This window comes from Tinamus guttatus, unplaced genomic scaffold, assembly GCF_059628265.1.
Source record: "Tinamus guttatus ecotype Peru unplaced genomic scaffold, ASM5962826v1 Tinamus_guttatus_pri_ptg001165l, whole genome shotgun sequence".
Lineage (NCBI taxonomy): Eukaryota > Metazoa > Chordata > Aves > Tinamiformes > Tinamidae > Tinamus > Tinamus guttatus.
In genome coordinates, this window is record NW_028289699.1 from 30,542 (window position 1) to 46,495 (window position 15,954).

General features: G+C 36.2%; 1 protein-coding gene across 1 annotated transcript in view; it reads right to left on the reverse strand.

Moving 5' to 3' along the window:
* LOC148590666 (synaptic vesicle glycoprotein 2C-like) overlaps window positions 1–15,954 on the reverse strand; it is a 33,264-nt gene that overhangs the window by 8,449 nt on the left and 8,861 nt on the right. Inside the window, exon 2 of the mRNA XM_088538779.1 lies at window positions 2,390–2,570. Coding sequence (XP_088394905.1) covers window positions 2,390–2,570 — 181 coding nt within the window. The remainder of the gene's footprint in view (window positions 1–2,389; window positions 2,571–15,954) is intronic.

The window sequence follows — 15,954 nt, forward strand, 5'->3', positions numbered from 1 at the left end:
AACTGCATTTCTTAATATTTTCATGGTTTTGAAGAAGGAATCTGGCCACATTGGGAGTTTTGTCAAATTAGAGAAATCATTGTAGGCCACACATAGTGTTCGGTCTATAAATTAAGGATATATTTATTCAGTCTTTAACAGTGATTTGGATAAGTATGGCACATTCCATGTACCAGTATCAACTCTGCTTACTTCCAGGCAACCAAAATGAAATTTGCTGAGATAATAACACTCTTAAGTGTATTAAAAGTACAATTAAAATATACTGGGATGGTACATGCTTAAGCATGCTGTTCTAAATGGAGTTGTTCCTAGAAAAAATGCATCCAAAGGAGAGTATCAAAAAGAGTAACTTGGATGAAAGGAAATAAATGCTCAGATAAAATTCTCCAACCCAGATTAAAACTTCACAGTGGCCATGCTGAATATAAGCAACACTCCAGGGCTGTTCCACTTAGGGATATTATAACTAATGTTCTGGTATTAGGGAAGCATTCCTTTAACACTTTCAAAGACAGATCTAACAAACTGCTTTTTGTTGATAAACCTTGGCATAGTCCCTCAATGGCCAGTGATAACTTCAGCTCACAGTTTCTTATGCAGCTTCTTTTACTTCATAGGTAGCTTTCTTCCACTTTTATCTGCCTCTAGGATTCAATGTCCTTTTCAGTTGTGATTTGGGATTAATCAAAGAAGGAGTCAAAGCTATGATATTATTTTCCATAAAAGGAAATGATTTTGCAGACTACCCAACCTTTCTTTATTCTTTTCACTACTTTAATTCATCTTTAAGATTTTGATTAAGATTTTTTGATTAAGATTTTGATATCCCTCAGCATATGCCCTTTAACCAACAATATCTTATTATTCTTATTGTTTTGTATTCTAAATCATTCTTTTTGCAATGCAGGATTTTTACGAATTTCATTTTTTTCAGATACATTAAAAAGATCAAAGGTATTTTTTCTCCTAAGCGATTTACTTTTATAAAAACATTTTCCCTGCAATAGAATCTGAAGAAAATCTATTTTATAGTATTTAAAGTAAAACCAAATTAGTTTCCATTTCATGCTACTTCAGCTGTCTTTGTATTTTCTAGAGGGTGGTATACACACCTGCACACCTTTTCAATTTTCCTATCTCACATATACATCTTAATAATTTATAAGCTTACATGAAATTGTTCACATAATTCTCTGACCCTTTAGAAATATTTTATCCAATATGAGTATCATCTTGCTTCAAAATATGTCGAATAGGAAATATGAATAATTTTAAGCAAAAAACTATCTGGACTCTCTTTCACACAAAATTATTGAAATAAAGCAGGCTCCTTTGATAACAGAGATATTTATTCCACTTCTTTGGATACAAATGGGAACTCTCATCTCCAGTCCCAAGACAGGACCTCTAAAGTGAGAAGAGAAATGAAGCTGTATTTCTATTCCCATTCAACTGACAATTTCCTTTTCATTTGAGCAAGATGCAGGATGCAGTAAAGAACACAAAAATAGGTAAAAGACCTAAGTCAAACTCTTTAGACCATCAAACCCTACTAGCAAAGAACTTGACTTGCATGACTTTGCAACACCTACACACTGTACTGGTCCATTCAGCATCTGATGTGTTCTGATGTGGAAGTGTAATTGGCAGTGATGTCCAGATTCAAACAGATACCAGAAGTCCTAAACTAACTACTCTGGAGAACAAAGACCTTGTTTATCCCCGGGTGCAGTAAAGATACAAGGAAGGTAGAAGCGTTCTGATACTGATTTACTTGTATAAGTTTAAACTTAATAGTCCCTTACCAGTTTCTCTACCAACAAAGAAGTTGTGTAAGTTAAAGAAAGATAAGGCAAATACATGGCTACAAGCACCATTATTCTGGAAAAAAAATAATATTTGGCATGCTGCTAGTGAGGTCCACCAAAGCAATTTTTACTGCAATGGTATTATAAACAGTACTATACACATAAAGACATTAGAAACTTTACGAATATTAATGAAGCCTTATAGTACACACTGTGGAGACGTTTCATCTTGCATCCTGAACAAGCAATACATAAAGAAGCTGAAGTACAAAAGAGTTAAGCAAGTTGTTCAAATTTACAAAGGAAATATGTTGCAAAATGGAAAAAGTCAATTGTTCAGTTTTCAGTATGTGTCTTACCCCTAAAATTATTCTTCCCCTTCAAGTTGTTATTTCAGATTGTAGTAGTCAGATCATACAACAAAGCTGCTAGGAAAGTAGATAACATGCAAGAGGAATTTTGGAACGTTTTTTGGAACTGACACAAGATCACATTCCTACATTAAATAGCCTTTTGTAAACAGGAAATTTTTATCAACACACAAAATTGTAGAAAGGAACAAAACCAGAAGAGCTTACCCAAATCCAGAAAACAAGCGACAGAAGAGGAAGAAGCCATAGCCCTGGACAAATGATGAAAGGAAGGCAAAGAATCCATTGACAGACATGCATATCAGGAGTGACTGTCTCCTTCCCACCTTGTCTGCCAAGCCTCCCCAGAAGAATGCCCCCACCATCATCCCAAGGTACACTATGCTACCTGTAATACACAAAAAAAAAAAGACGTTGTATGGTGAGCTATGTAACTGAACACAAATGGTCACAGCAGAAGTCATATGTACTTGAGGGATTCACTTTCAGCAGTCTTTTGTGTTTACAAAATAAATAGCATAGAGATTATTTCTTCCTTTCTCAATAGGTAGAAACCATACACACACAGCTTTGCAAATGGACCTGGGGAAAATAAGTTTCTCATTTTGCCTGCATCATCTGCTAGCAGACATACTACAGCTTAACATAATTTTTGAACGAGGAGCCTCTAGCAACAACTGAAATACAGGCAAGTCGAACTGAATAGGAGAAAGAATAACATCTTTTCCTCAAGAATAAGCTGCATCTGTGTTAAATATGACAAAATTAAAACCTGCCCTACAGAAACAAATTTCATGAACGTTTCTACAAAGCAATGCAATACAAGCAATCTGCAGAGGATTAATCATTGGGAATGAAACATGCTAGGTCTCAAGAAAAGTGATAATGAAACAACACGTTCCATTTGAAATCTACAGTACCAAAGATGTCCAGCTTGATTGTTTTTCCTCCCTCTCACTTCAATGTACTGCTTTATTATAAAAGGTATTTTCCTGGCTAAGAAAAAAAACACAGAACTGTTTTATTTTCAAATAATTTTGAATCAGTACATTACCATTTAGCTAGATGCATGAAAATGAGACAGTGAAAAAATATTTTAACTTTTTTAATTTTTAAATTAATCACTCTTTAAATTAATGACGTCAGCATACTGTACATTATTTGTTTTCCAGGAGCAAGTCCTTCTGTGAGACACTAGACAAAGGTGTACAATTCATAGAGCAAACTATAAGCAGCAAGAGAAGTTCCTACGCTTTGGAGAGACCCGTCCAGATTTATATTTTGTTTTGATATAGGTCTTATTGCTTCTGCTTTCTACTTCTTATTGAGCTTCCCAGATTGGGCTTTATCTACAATGGTTGCTGCCATGTTTTAAGTCTGCTAATATTTAAACACATATTTATATGCTAATATTTAAACACATATTCTATGCTAATATTTAAAGCAATATTTAAAGAAGTAGAAAAAGAACGTAGCTGGAAACAGCTCAGATTTTAGCAATCCTTGCCTTGTCTTGAGACTCTGAGGAGAGAAAGGCCTCAGGCACTGGAAAACTTGATATAAGACACTTGAATTTAAATTTGTCTTCATAAAATAGAGAGTGATATTTGGATTAGGCAAGTATGCTATCTTTATTATATATTTTTTAAATAAAAATAATGCCATCTATGTAACAAATATTGCATAAAAAGCAATAATAGAAAGATGACCAGTATCCATTTGCTGTTTCTAAATTCAAGGTCCTTGCAGAGTAATCAACATGTGAGACGTCTCTGAGGGTTTTGAACTATGAGTCAGTATAAAACATGTGTAAAATCAAAAATAAAACTATTTGAAGTATAAGCTGTAAAAGGCCTATGCATTGAGTATAGTCAAGAAAATATACTAATATAGTCTATAATATATATAATTATATAATAATTATATATAACAATTATATATTTATACATTTATATAATAATTATATACTTAATAATTTAATAATTATTACATATTTATTATAATTATATAATATTATGTATTATAATTATTTAATAATAATTATATGTATGTAATTATACATATATATATATATATAGTATAATAAAATATAATAATATTTTCCTGTTCTGAAAGGTAGTTAAACCCAGAATTTTGGCAATATGAATGAGCACACAGATTTCATATCACATGGAGCATGCACAACGTACCAAGAGAAGAAGAGACTGAAAAACACAGACCAGAAGTCTACCATCTGCATTTTTTCATTCTCTCCACAATTCAGGTAACTTCTGATGTCAGAGTTGTGCTTCCTCCAGGTACAATGTAGACCCACACATGAGCATGCACACATAAACCCTTTACACAGAAGCAGGAACTACAGATTATATTCTTGTGCATGTGTTCATAACTCATCTCCCTTATGGAAAATAATCAGTCTACTGTTAAATAAACAAATGAATGTCCTGCTTCAAATTAGGCAACACAAAACATAGGAAAACTGCTACCCCCTCCTGATGCCAACACAGCAAATCCATCTCTTTGGCAGCTGATTGCCTTTTTAGCCTATGAGTGTCTTCATCCTGTGTCCAGAAAGACAGGATGTCAGATCCATGGTTAGAATCATAGAATCATAGAATCATAGAATGCTTAGGGTTGGAAGGGACCTCTAGAGATCATCTAGTCCAACCCCCCTACATACGCAGGGACACCTAGAGCACGTGGCACAGGACTGCATCCAAGCGGGTTTTGAAGATCTCCAGAGAAGGAGACTCCACAACCTCTCTGGGCAGCCTGTTCCAGTGCTCTGTCACCCTCACTGTTAAGAACTGTCACCCTCACTGTTACTCATCATAAAAACATTAACCATATCTTTATTTGGTCATTACTGTGATTTTCTCCAAATTTCATCTCCAGAGAAGACTGATGAAAATACAAATAAATCCAGAATTTGCAGAAGCCCAAAGGTATCTTTGTTGTCTTTCATTTCAGGCTTTAGGCCCAGAAGAACACAGACCTCTAACCCTACTCTCTTCGGTTTACAGGTGTTCAGTGACAGACTCTTACCTGGTATCTCCTGCATTCAGATCTGGAATTTTTATTCTAACACTTGAGATTGTCAAGGAAGCCTGAAGAGAGGCTTTATACAAGCCTACACATGTTCTAGTCCTATGGAGACCCAGTTTGGTAATCTGCTCAGCTGCAGTAAGATCTCTCTTGCAGGGAAGATGAACACACCACCCTTCATGCCGGCCAGTACTCACAGTGTGCAAACTCTGAGCAGCAGAGCTCATGCTTTTTTAGGAACACACGTTGAAAGAATTTGGCAAAAACTAGTTCAGTAGTTGCCTTGTTAACATAACTGCTTCAAAGAGTCAGTGAAATGGTCGATTTTGGCTCTTGAAGCTGACATTCTTTACGACAATACTTAATACTGTTCATTTACAGACAGCTTTCACTGGATTATCCCACTCAACCCAATATTGGAAATGCACACAGAAGGCTAGTCAAATATTTCGGGCAGCTATCTTTGAAATATTCTTACGCAAATAACCTTTATTTAACCAAATAACAACTCTTCTTGCGAAATATAGAAAGGTATTTAAAAAAAAATTCTGAACACATTTATTTTTTCTCTCAGATTTTCTTCAAATTTTATTATTTATATCATCACCATTCCTTTGAAACCCTTACGTTACCCGTTTTAAGAACTCATTTTGATTCTTCTCTTTCCATGAAAGAAAACAGTTTCTAAAATTTTGATGGTTTAAAAATCATTAGCCTCTTATATTGAACCCTTTGGTCATCAAACTGTGTTTTGATTTCTCTCACATCCATATAAGCCTCCTGAAGGGCATTCAAAATAAAACTGCTAAAAATACTTCGTGTCTTCTATCAATAAACTTCTATAAATAAACTTCTCTTTCAGACCCACCATTATCTCATACTTTCTCATCATATTAACTTTGATTTCTTCCTAATTGCCTTGTGGATCCTCATTTATTTCCCTGCACATGGATTGGTATCCCATCTTGAGCCAACTGCTGCTATCAACAACGCCAGCTTTGTCTTTTCCTACTGTTCTTTTAATAATTTTTTTATTACTATTATTAAGCACTATCCCAGGAATATATTTTAGAAAATTAAAGTTTATTTTAAATTATAAAGACTACTAATGATATCCTTAACACCATTCCTTGTTTGCCTATGAAGTAATATATAATCTCAGCAAACTCTGTCATCTAGTGAAAAGTCGATGAGAAGAGCCAACCAGCAGCTGAGAGAAGCCCCCATCCCATGTTAAAATGAATATTCTCAGCTCTTACTCTTTTACCAAGTTGTAACACTATCTTCTTCCCACAGCAGAAATTCTACGTACTTTAAGGAACCTTTCTGTTGTACAAATGTACAAAATACACAACTGCTTCCTCTTCAGATAGGGAGCTGTCTTTCTGAACATAATTACAAATGCCCATGACCAAGCTTTCCTTATTCTATTATTTCCATTCATATTTGGAGAGAATGTCTGCTCTGAAGGAACAAGAAGTTTAAGTTTAGTTTTCATTAAAAGAAATTACTCAGTATAAAAATTCATTTTTTCACTGACAGCTGACAGGATCTCAGTTTGGAATTGATTTATACCATACACTTTGGATATAATGCTACTATTTTTTTTTTAAGCTCTGCAGAGAGCATCCTCCAGGTTGCTCTCAACAGCTAGACCTTACAAACCAGCCAACCAACACACCCCACCGTGTCCAAACTCCAGTTATGGACAATTTAAACAGGAGGATAAAAATAAATTCATGGGCTGAGGTCCAGCTATTAAACAGTATTTTTCTCCTTGTGTTCCCATAGTTTTAATGCTTGGTACTGCTGCAAATCATATCCTAGTTCCTTAACAAAAGCAAAACCTTTCCTCACATTGAGCTGTAAGTATACTACTCCTTTGGGGAAAAGAAAACAAAGCAGGACATGCAACACAGGGCTCATAGCACGGGACACCAGAGCATCACCTCTTGAAAAGCAAGGGTCCAACTAGCGTGATACTGTTTCTTTCCTTTGTGTTGTTTTGAACATTAGTTTGAGGAGAAAGCATTTCAGAGAACTAGAACCAGTAGTCTCAGTAAATAAAAAAAACCACTGTGTAAAAAAAAGATTTTATTTTGGAACATGAGATTATAAATGAAGACCCATGACAGCTCCAATGAGACAAAAGTTATTTTCTTAAGAATTATACTGTACTTTAATCAATAGAGTATTTATTTGCATGGGCAACTTCTTATATGTTATTGTTTTGGAAATAAAATAGTGAAGAACTTAAATGCCAATAGGTAGCATAATGAGTAGGAAAATCTAGATTTATCTTTGTTTTAATCCTGATACACAGTATATGAGGAGTTTAAAAATAATAGTCTTTCGCAATTACACTTACTTATTGGATGCCATTAGTTTCTTTGATCAGAAAATACTGTGGAAAGAATTGACCCCCACAAGAGTTTTCTTCAAGCAAACATAGCTTCTAATTAAATTTTTCATAATATGAGCTAATTAAAACAAGCCCTTTTCATTAAGAAGACAAATATGAGAGAACTGTAATTACTTAAAAATTGGCAACTGAACTCCATTTTCTAAAGCTATTGTCTTTAGATGTCTAAAGCCATTTGTGTAGACAAACTATTAGGTTTTCAGCTCTTACTCATCACCTGAGTAAGTACTGAGACCTCAAAATTCTTAAATAAAACACCACCACAAATTGATTCTAGCCACAGATTTTCTTTATCCAAATGCTAGCAGTGTCCCATAGCAATCAGGTGCTAACTGATTGCTCCTGCCCAATAATGTGCACTATATACAAATCCCAGGGGGCCACGCATATCAGTCACTTGTTCTATTACTGCTCTTCAGAATAATCCACTCTTCCTGCATTCCTTTTTGTGACAAATGCAGACAAACTTCAGTCTGCATTTCATACTGCTTAGTATACAGATGCTTAATTGTATACAAGCTTTATCATTTCCAAGTTTTGCTATCTTATTTAATACATATTTACAAATATTCAAGCTTTACATTACTAGAATTATTTTTAGCAATGAACATGGTAGTGAGATTTATTTGTTTAAATACATGAAAAATGTAAAGCATTTTTCATGCCCCAGTTTCAGCAAAGAAGTTTATACAGAGTCCATCACACTGCAGTGATTCCTGGGTTTTTGAGTATTATTTACATCTGAGTGACCAGTAGTCATAACTTCTAAGTACCGCATCTTTGCTCAATAGAGTATTTACCCTTTTTATTTATTTATTAGTTGCTAAGTGCATAAGATATTCTGAATACGCTTCACAGTCAATGTAAAAAGTCAACTATATCTCCACAACAGCTAAAGATAGGAACTGACACTCTTTGAAGGGAAACAAAACACTGAATCCCTGTGATATGATGGGCAAGGGGAAACAGAAGAACCTCATCTCTTCTTCTGAAAAAATCAAAGCACTATGGAATATTTTCACAAGAGCAAGAAAACTAAACTAAAAAAAATGATTTGATATGAGACTTCCCTTGTTTTTTAAAAATATTTATTAATTTTTAAAAGTTCGTTTTGTTAGAATTTACATAGGAAGGCCAAATCATGGAAATGCTCTGCCATGAAGGCTGCCACAAAAATAGTATAGTTCACAGCTCAGATGAATAGTTTAACTGTCAACAGACTTTAGAGTCCCAGTCTTAGCTCTGTTGCAAAAAGAATGCTATTTATAGGACCTACTGTGTCCTTCTGCTTTTACATTAAGTTATTAAATGAAAAGACAAGAATATGAACAGATCATAACCGAAAAAATAATTATTGCTACCACCAAAAAGGCTACTAGAGATAAGGGTCATGGATCTCATCTATTTCTAAAGTAGAAAAGCAAAAAGAGCCCGTTCATCCCTGCAATAACTTGCTTAACCTCAATCAACTAATGTGAAGACCAACTTAGCAAGGTTTTCAGCCTTTTGAATAATTATATTTTCTGACCCTACCAGAGAACCCCCTCTAATCAAATTCTATAACCAATTTAGTGCAAGTCAAGAATTTAGCCACTAGGTTAAAGTTGACTTTCAGAAAATAATTTTCAAATCTTTTAGTAAAAAAAAAAAAAAGTAAGAACAATAAAACACTCATACAGACCTTGTCCTTCTTCAACCGAAGGAAAGCAAGCACAGACAACCTCTTTATACCACTTATAAAGACACCAAACATCTGAAGACTCCAATTCACTGCTTATGGTAAGCACCATAGCAGTGTAGTGCATTGTTTAAAGCACTGCAAGTGATGGGCGTTAGAGCCCACTGTGGCATTTCCTCAGCACTGCTGTAGTTGAGGTAAGAACAATGAATAAGCTGAGAAGGAGCAGTATCAGTAGGATATAATAACTAATACCAATTGGACACTAGTGTAGAAACCTCACATAAATAGGAATCAAGCGAAGAGATGAAATGATCCTGTTCACAGACGATATTGATGAACCACAATATTTGTTAGAGGAACTCATCCAGGAAAATCTGGAAAGCAAGAGTGAAAGCAAGGGAGTGAAAGCAAGAAAAACATGTAATGCTACAGTTCTGCTTGCTAAGGTATTTATGGTCTTTAAGATCAATAGCGAGAAAAATAGACCAACATGATCAGCAACTGGGATGATGCAAAGGTGGTGAATGGCATGACAGGTGTTGTTTAATGACTGATTTAATTAAAGAAAAACTGTTGTGAGGTAGCCAAGTAACGTAGCATTAGAGTGAGACCCAAGAGGCCTCATAAATATTATAAACAAAGATGGAACAGAGAATAAGTAGAAAATGTTAAATAGTTACAGAATATACTATATGGTAAGTCTTTACATTGTTTGTTGCTTCAAAACCAATGTATTTTTATTGTTTTCAAATTCGGTATGGCATTAACTCTCCCTACAGTTGTAAGGACTTTCATCTAACAATATATCCAGATTTTATACCAACAGATGTGTTGATTCATGACTTTTATAAATGAATCATTACTGTCTTAACAGATGAATTTCCTCTGTACTCAGATATTAATTATTTTAACTAAAACTTTTTAATAAGAAAAGTAATATCTGTTCCTGCTTTTCCTTGGATCCAAATCAGATAAACTAATAAATGCACAGAAGCAGCCAAGTAACCGCAGAGATTGTGACAGGTAACAGATTGCTCACTAGAAAGGGGACTTTTCTTCACAGCTGTGTTCTCCGATAAGGCAGTAAAATAGGGAAGAACACGGTAAATCAACCCCTTTGCATACATTGTCATCATCATTTATGCTTTAAGAACATTATCATGTCTAACCGTTTAAAAAAGTGAAATCCAATACCACACATTAGTATCATTTTAATTTATTCTGTAGCAGATTTCTTGGAATAAAAAAAAAACTTATTTCATTTTACTAGAATTATTTATGAATAGAATAATACGTGCCCACTGCAGCAAAAGGCAGCACGCTGCTATTTGATACTGCTGTCACTTGACAAGCGAAATCAATAATCCATTACAAATAAAAGGGCCAAAGCCTTTATAATTTCTCACAGATAATCAATCAGTATTCAAAGACAGCATAAACCCAGGGCTGTTAAAAAACAAACAAAAAAAATCAGTCAACGTGTGACATTTGTCTTCGCATGTAAACAATGTTCTCAAAAGACGTTTGCTACCAGTATGCAATAAATAGGGCATAATATTTATCAAAAACTCAGGTAGTCCCAGGTAATGATGTGAAGCCGTTGTCAGATTCCCTAGGTACAATCACTGAAGGCTTTATTTCACCCTATCTCTTCCTTTGATCCAATGGTTCCTTCGAGTATTAGAAAGGAAATCCTAACAGACAAGTCTCATAAAACAACCTCGCTAAGCTGTCCAAATATCCCTAATTCCTGAGTCTTCCTTCTTGCAGAGACTCCTCTGGATCTTTTCTTCCCTCAGATTTAGATATTAAAATCATTGCTCTCTTTACCCAGCTCTGATACAACCCCATCATCGTAGGAATTGCTGTGACTTTGCACTTCCTTGGCAATGCTGAGAATCAGAACCACTACAAATGGTGCATGTGAATGAACAGTGCAAAGCACTTTTTCTATGATATGCTAGGATCAATAAAATTCCAAACCAAAAATAATATTTCACACAAGCTTTTAATTGCCCACACAGTCCTCCAGATTAATCAACTCATTTCATATCAAAACTCTAAATTTTGGCTACACATTTTGTTGTCTTAATCTTATTGCTTAGTCCTGCTTCTGACTCTAAACAGAGCCAAGACCATCAATAACAACTGCACTTTTAAGTGGTCCTGAATCAAAAACAGCAAGTTGAAAGTATATACATCTACATTAAGAGCAGACGCACCCAATACAAGTAATCAAGGCAGAGGATACTAAGAATTAATTATTAAATCTATACTCCCACTGAAAATACCTGTACAGTAATAAAGTTTAGTAAAGATAATTAGTGAGTATTACATAGTGGTTATCAGCCATTAACTCTCCTTACTGACGTTATATTCCACTACTACTGTGGGGAATGTAAATCAGAACAATTTTAAGGGTGAAAATAACTTCTATTTTCCCTCTTCTAAACAAGGACTGTTACCACCTTTGTTCTTGTACAATGAAGGCAGGAGTGAAGACAAAAATGTTAAAAATTATATATGTATAAAAAAGCACACAGCACACTTCATATTTGAAATCTCTGACTCCCACTGGCTTCAAAAAGAAGCCTGGGTTAGGCTTAACCTCATCAGCAGAGGTTACGTGAGTGAACACCACACATCCCCACAGCACTTGGCGGGTGACACGGTCTTTCTCACCTAGCACACAACAGCATTCGAGTGAAAAAGAATTCCCCTTGCTAACAGTCCCATTTTGTCTTTCTACTTTTCAATTTACAGTCAGTGAACTACAGTAACTAATCCAATGCCATAATGAAGGAAAACGGACCAAATCGTGTCCTGCGTGGTGCCAATACACCCACAGGCGTGGGTGATGCTAAGCAAAGTTTTTTAACGATGCATCTACAGCAGCATCAGGAAGCAGAGTTACAATGTCTAAATGGAAAACTGTGCAGCTGGCTGTATCTATCAGTTCATGATCTCTATTCAGCAAAATTTGCTCGCGGCAGTTTCAGAAAGAGACTTGAAAATTGCTCTGTATTCTAGCAGGTTAGGAAAATATTTGTGAACTATGAAAACCAGGAGATCCGACAAAAGCAATACACAAAGTACAGCAGAGGAGCACCTACCACATGAGTTACATGCATTCATACTTTCTTAGGGCCCTTCACTGTTAACCAATAGACCAAATAACTTCCCAGCTACCTATGCCAAGCTTTGCCAACACAGAGCTTTTTCTTTTTTATCATTATACATGCAAAGCCACTCCACAACATTTCCTTAATTTCCCCTGTTCATATTACTCTCTTGCTGTACTACCATCCAGAAAAAAAAAAATCGCATACAAACACCTGCCTGCCTGATAAATTGCTTTCCATGAGTCTTCAGTTTCCTGTGAAATCAGCTCCAACAAGGGCTGGTACATTGTGGTTAAAGGGACATTGTTTTAGGACAACTGAAGAACAACTTGATAAACATTTTACAATTACTGGGAGAGGGGAGTATCTTATTCTCTTTCCCATCTAGAAGCATGGGCAGTAGGTAGTTACTTGAACTTGGTGTAAAATCTGAGATTCTTTGGTGAGAAGGCGATGGTCAGAATTTCCCAGGGGCAGAATCCTCCCTAGACCTTTGTGGCCTATTAATTTGCTGTTATTATGCTATCATGTTGTTAATTTATTTATTTAACCTGTAATACAGCACCATTCCCTTATGTGACTATTTACACTTGTATGGTAGAGTGGCTTTGATCCTGCATTTGCTAGAAAAGCAGTGACATTTCATGTAGTTGTGACAACGCAAACTGGGCTCAACAATGGAAACAAACCCGTATATTGAGAACAGACGTATCCATCTGAGGTAAAGAGTTACAGGCTTACTAAAATAGTGTCAGAGCAGTTTACAAAATTAATTGCATTCCTTAGTTTTCAGCACTGACATTCATTTAAGCAAGCCACAGCTCCAGAATATCTAGTTATTTCAAATCCCATATATCACAAAATATAATTAGCTGCCAACTCTGGGAAATATTAATGGTTTAAGATAAAATGACTTGTGAAACTTTGAAAAGAGTTCTAAAATCTTGGAGTGATTAAATCCACTGATAAAATGCATAAGGAGAAATGTACTCAGATGTGAAAAAAGCCATTGAATTATGTTTATTCCATGATTTAATTAAGTTCATTAATATTTCCACTGTGAAAACATTTATACTTCTTGCCAAGCAGGTGACATCACTTTCATTTCATAGCTCAAAATTTGATACAAGACGTGAAATGCAGAGCTACAAATATTCAAGTAATGAAGTACATTTCAATAAATGGAAGCTTGTAGATTGTAACTGTGCTGCAGAATTAACCAAACATGGACCTTGAGGGGAGTGTAGCAACATAAAACAACATTAAAAACATGGAGTTTGGTTTAAAAAATGGATTTGACTTACTGATTTAAATGGCATTGTCTCATCTGACACAGATGCCAAGGAGTGAGGAGGGGGAGAAAAAGCTGAGGTGACAGACAAATTAAACATGTGAAATCGCCATGGCCCTCAGGCTTTTCCTTTGGGAGGCATTTCCTTCTTTGGGTCTTTTTTTTTTTTTTTTTTTTTAAGATTATAAGTATGTGTGTGTGTGTGACACGAATAGTAAAAATCACTGGTCTGCGATAGGGTAGGCAGAGCCAGAATATAACCTGCAGTGCATAAAATCGCAGCCCAGTGATTTTCAACTATTTTAGACCAGCAAGGGAAAGGGAAATACCTTGTGAACCAGAGATTTGAAGGCAGCTGCAAGCACACAATTACTTCAGTCTTATGTATGTCCCTCTTCTCAGCCCTGGGGAGGCCACATCTGGAGTATTGTGTCCAGTTCTGGGCTCCACAATACAAGAGGGATGTGGAGCTGCTGGAGAGAGTCCAGCGCAGGGCCACAAGGATGATCAGGGGCCTGGAACATCTGCCCTATGAGGAGAGGCTGAGGGAGCTGGGCCTGTTCAGCCTGGAGAAGAGAAGGCTGAGAGGGGATCTAATCAGTGTCTATAAGTACCTCAAGGGAGGCAGTGAGGAGGATGGTGCTGGCCTCTTTTCACTGGTGGCCATCGACAGAACTAGAGGTAATGGCCACAAACTGAAACACCAAAAGTTCCACAGGAACTTAAGGAAAATTTTTTTAACAGTGAGGGTGCCAGAGCCCTGGAACAGGCTGCCCAGAGAGGTTGTGGAGATCTCTGAAGATCTTCCAAACCCGCTTGGATGCAGTGCTGTGCCATGTGCTCTAGGTGACCCTGTGTGTACACGGGGTTGGACTAGACCTCTAGAGGCCCCTTACAACCTTAAGCATTCGATGATTCTATGATTCTATATGTTCAGACAAATAATACGGGCATATCTGCACCTATTATTAAAGCATGTTTGTAACTGACCACTTAAATGTACTGAGCACTTACTCCTGCAGTCTTCCTAAGTACATACTTTATTCCAATTGTAGGTAGTAAGTTCAGTCAGGTAAATAAGAGTTTCCCAATATCCACTGTACTCAATGGATTTGACTGAAGAAGCATGGATTATGTCTTCAATAAAGTGTCATACTTTGGCAACAAATGTGTGTCTCAAAATGATGCCTAGTATATACTTGTAAGTATATACTTGTAAGTGTGTAAGTATTTATAAGTGTAGTACTTAGCTACATATGCACTTATATCTTTGACACTGTAACAAGGCATATGAGTATAGTTATGTCCATCTAACTAAAAAGATATAATGAATAGGTATAGTGCTACTTCAGGAGCTCTCGGAAGATGAGAGGGTTAAAACAGCACTTGGCCATGTTGGAGACACACAAAAGCTCCAAGCCTCTTGGCTGTGAGCTGCAGGGCAGCAATTTCACATTGGCTTGTACTGAATTCTTTACTCAGGTTAAAGCTGCCTAACTGAAACTGGTTACTGGATTCTCCTATACTTAGGTTAAATGGCTAATCTCTTAAAAGTGGAGAGTGAACAAGTAATTAACCTCATCCACTAGCTTAAAGTCAACAGTAAAGCTGCAAGTTGAAACAATATAAACACAGGAAAAACTTGATCCTGAAAGTTTTTGACACAGTGCCAGTGTTCTCCCTATTAGCACAACCTTCTCTCACAGAAAAACTGTTTGGGAACTGGCAAGCTAATGGCACTCGGAAAAGGGGGGTAGCTGTGACCTGCCTTAAACTATTGGCTTCTAGCAGGAACCCCTAAGAGCTGAGAGAGCTGAACAAGCTGCATTTCACTAAGGGTTCCTGTTCCTACCTTGTGACAAGCTCAGGGTATTCCACGTGATGTGTTAAATCCAGACCATAAGAGACAAAAATGACATTGCCCACCGTGTTCCTTTTTTCACCCTCAGAAAACCAAAACAGATCTCCAGTGGTTCAAGTAACACAGCTCCTTTTTTCACCCTCAGAAAACCAAAACAGATCTCCAGTGGTTCAAGTAACACAGCTCCTTAGGACAGCTAGAACATGGCTCTTTATTTTAATCCTGCACATAATTCTGTTTGCAGGGCAGGCAGCGAGAGCGCTGCAATAGGAATAGTTTGGTACCACTGGAAGGGAATTAGCCTTGTACCAAAAGTGAACATAATGCATGATAGCATTTGTATTTTTGGA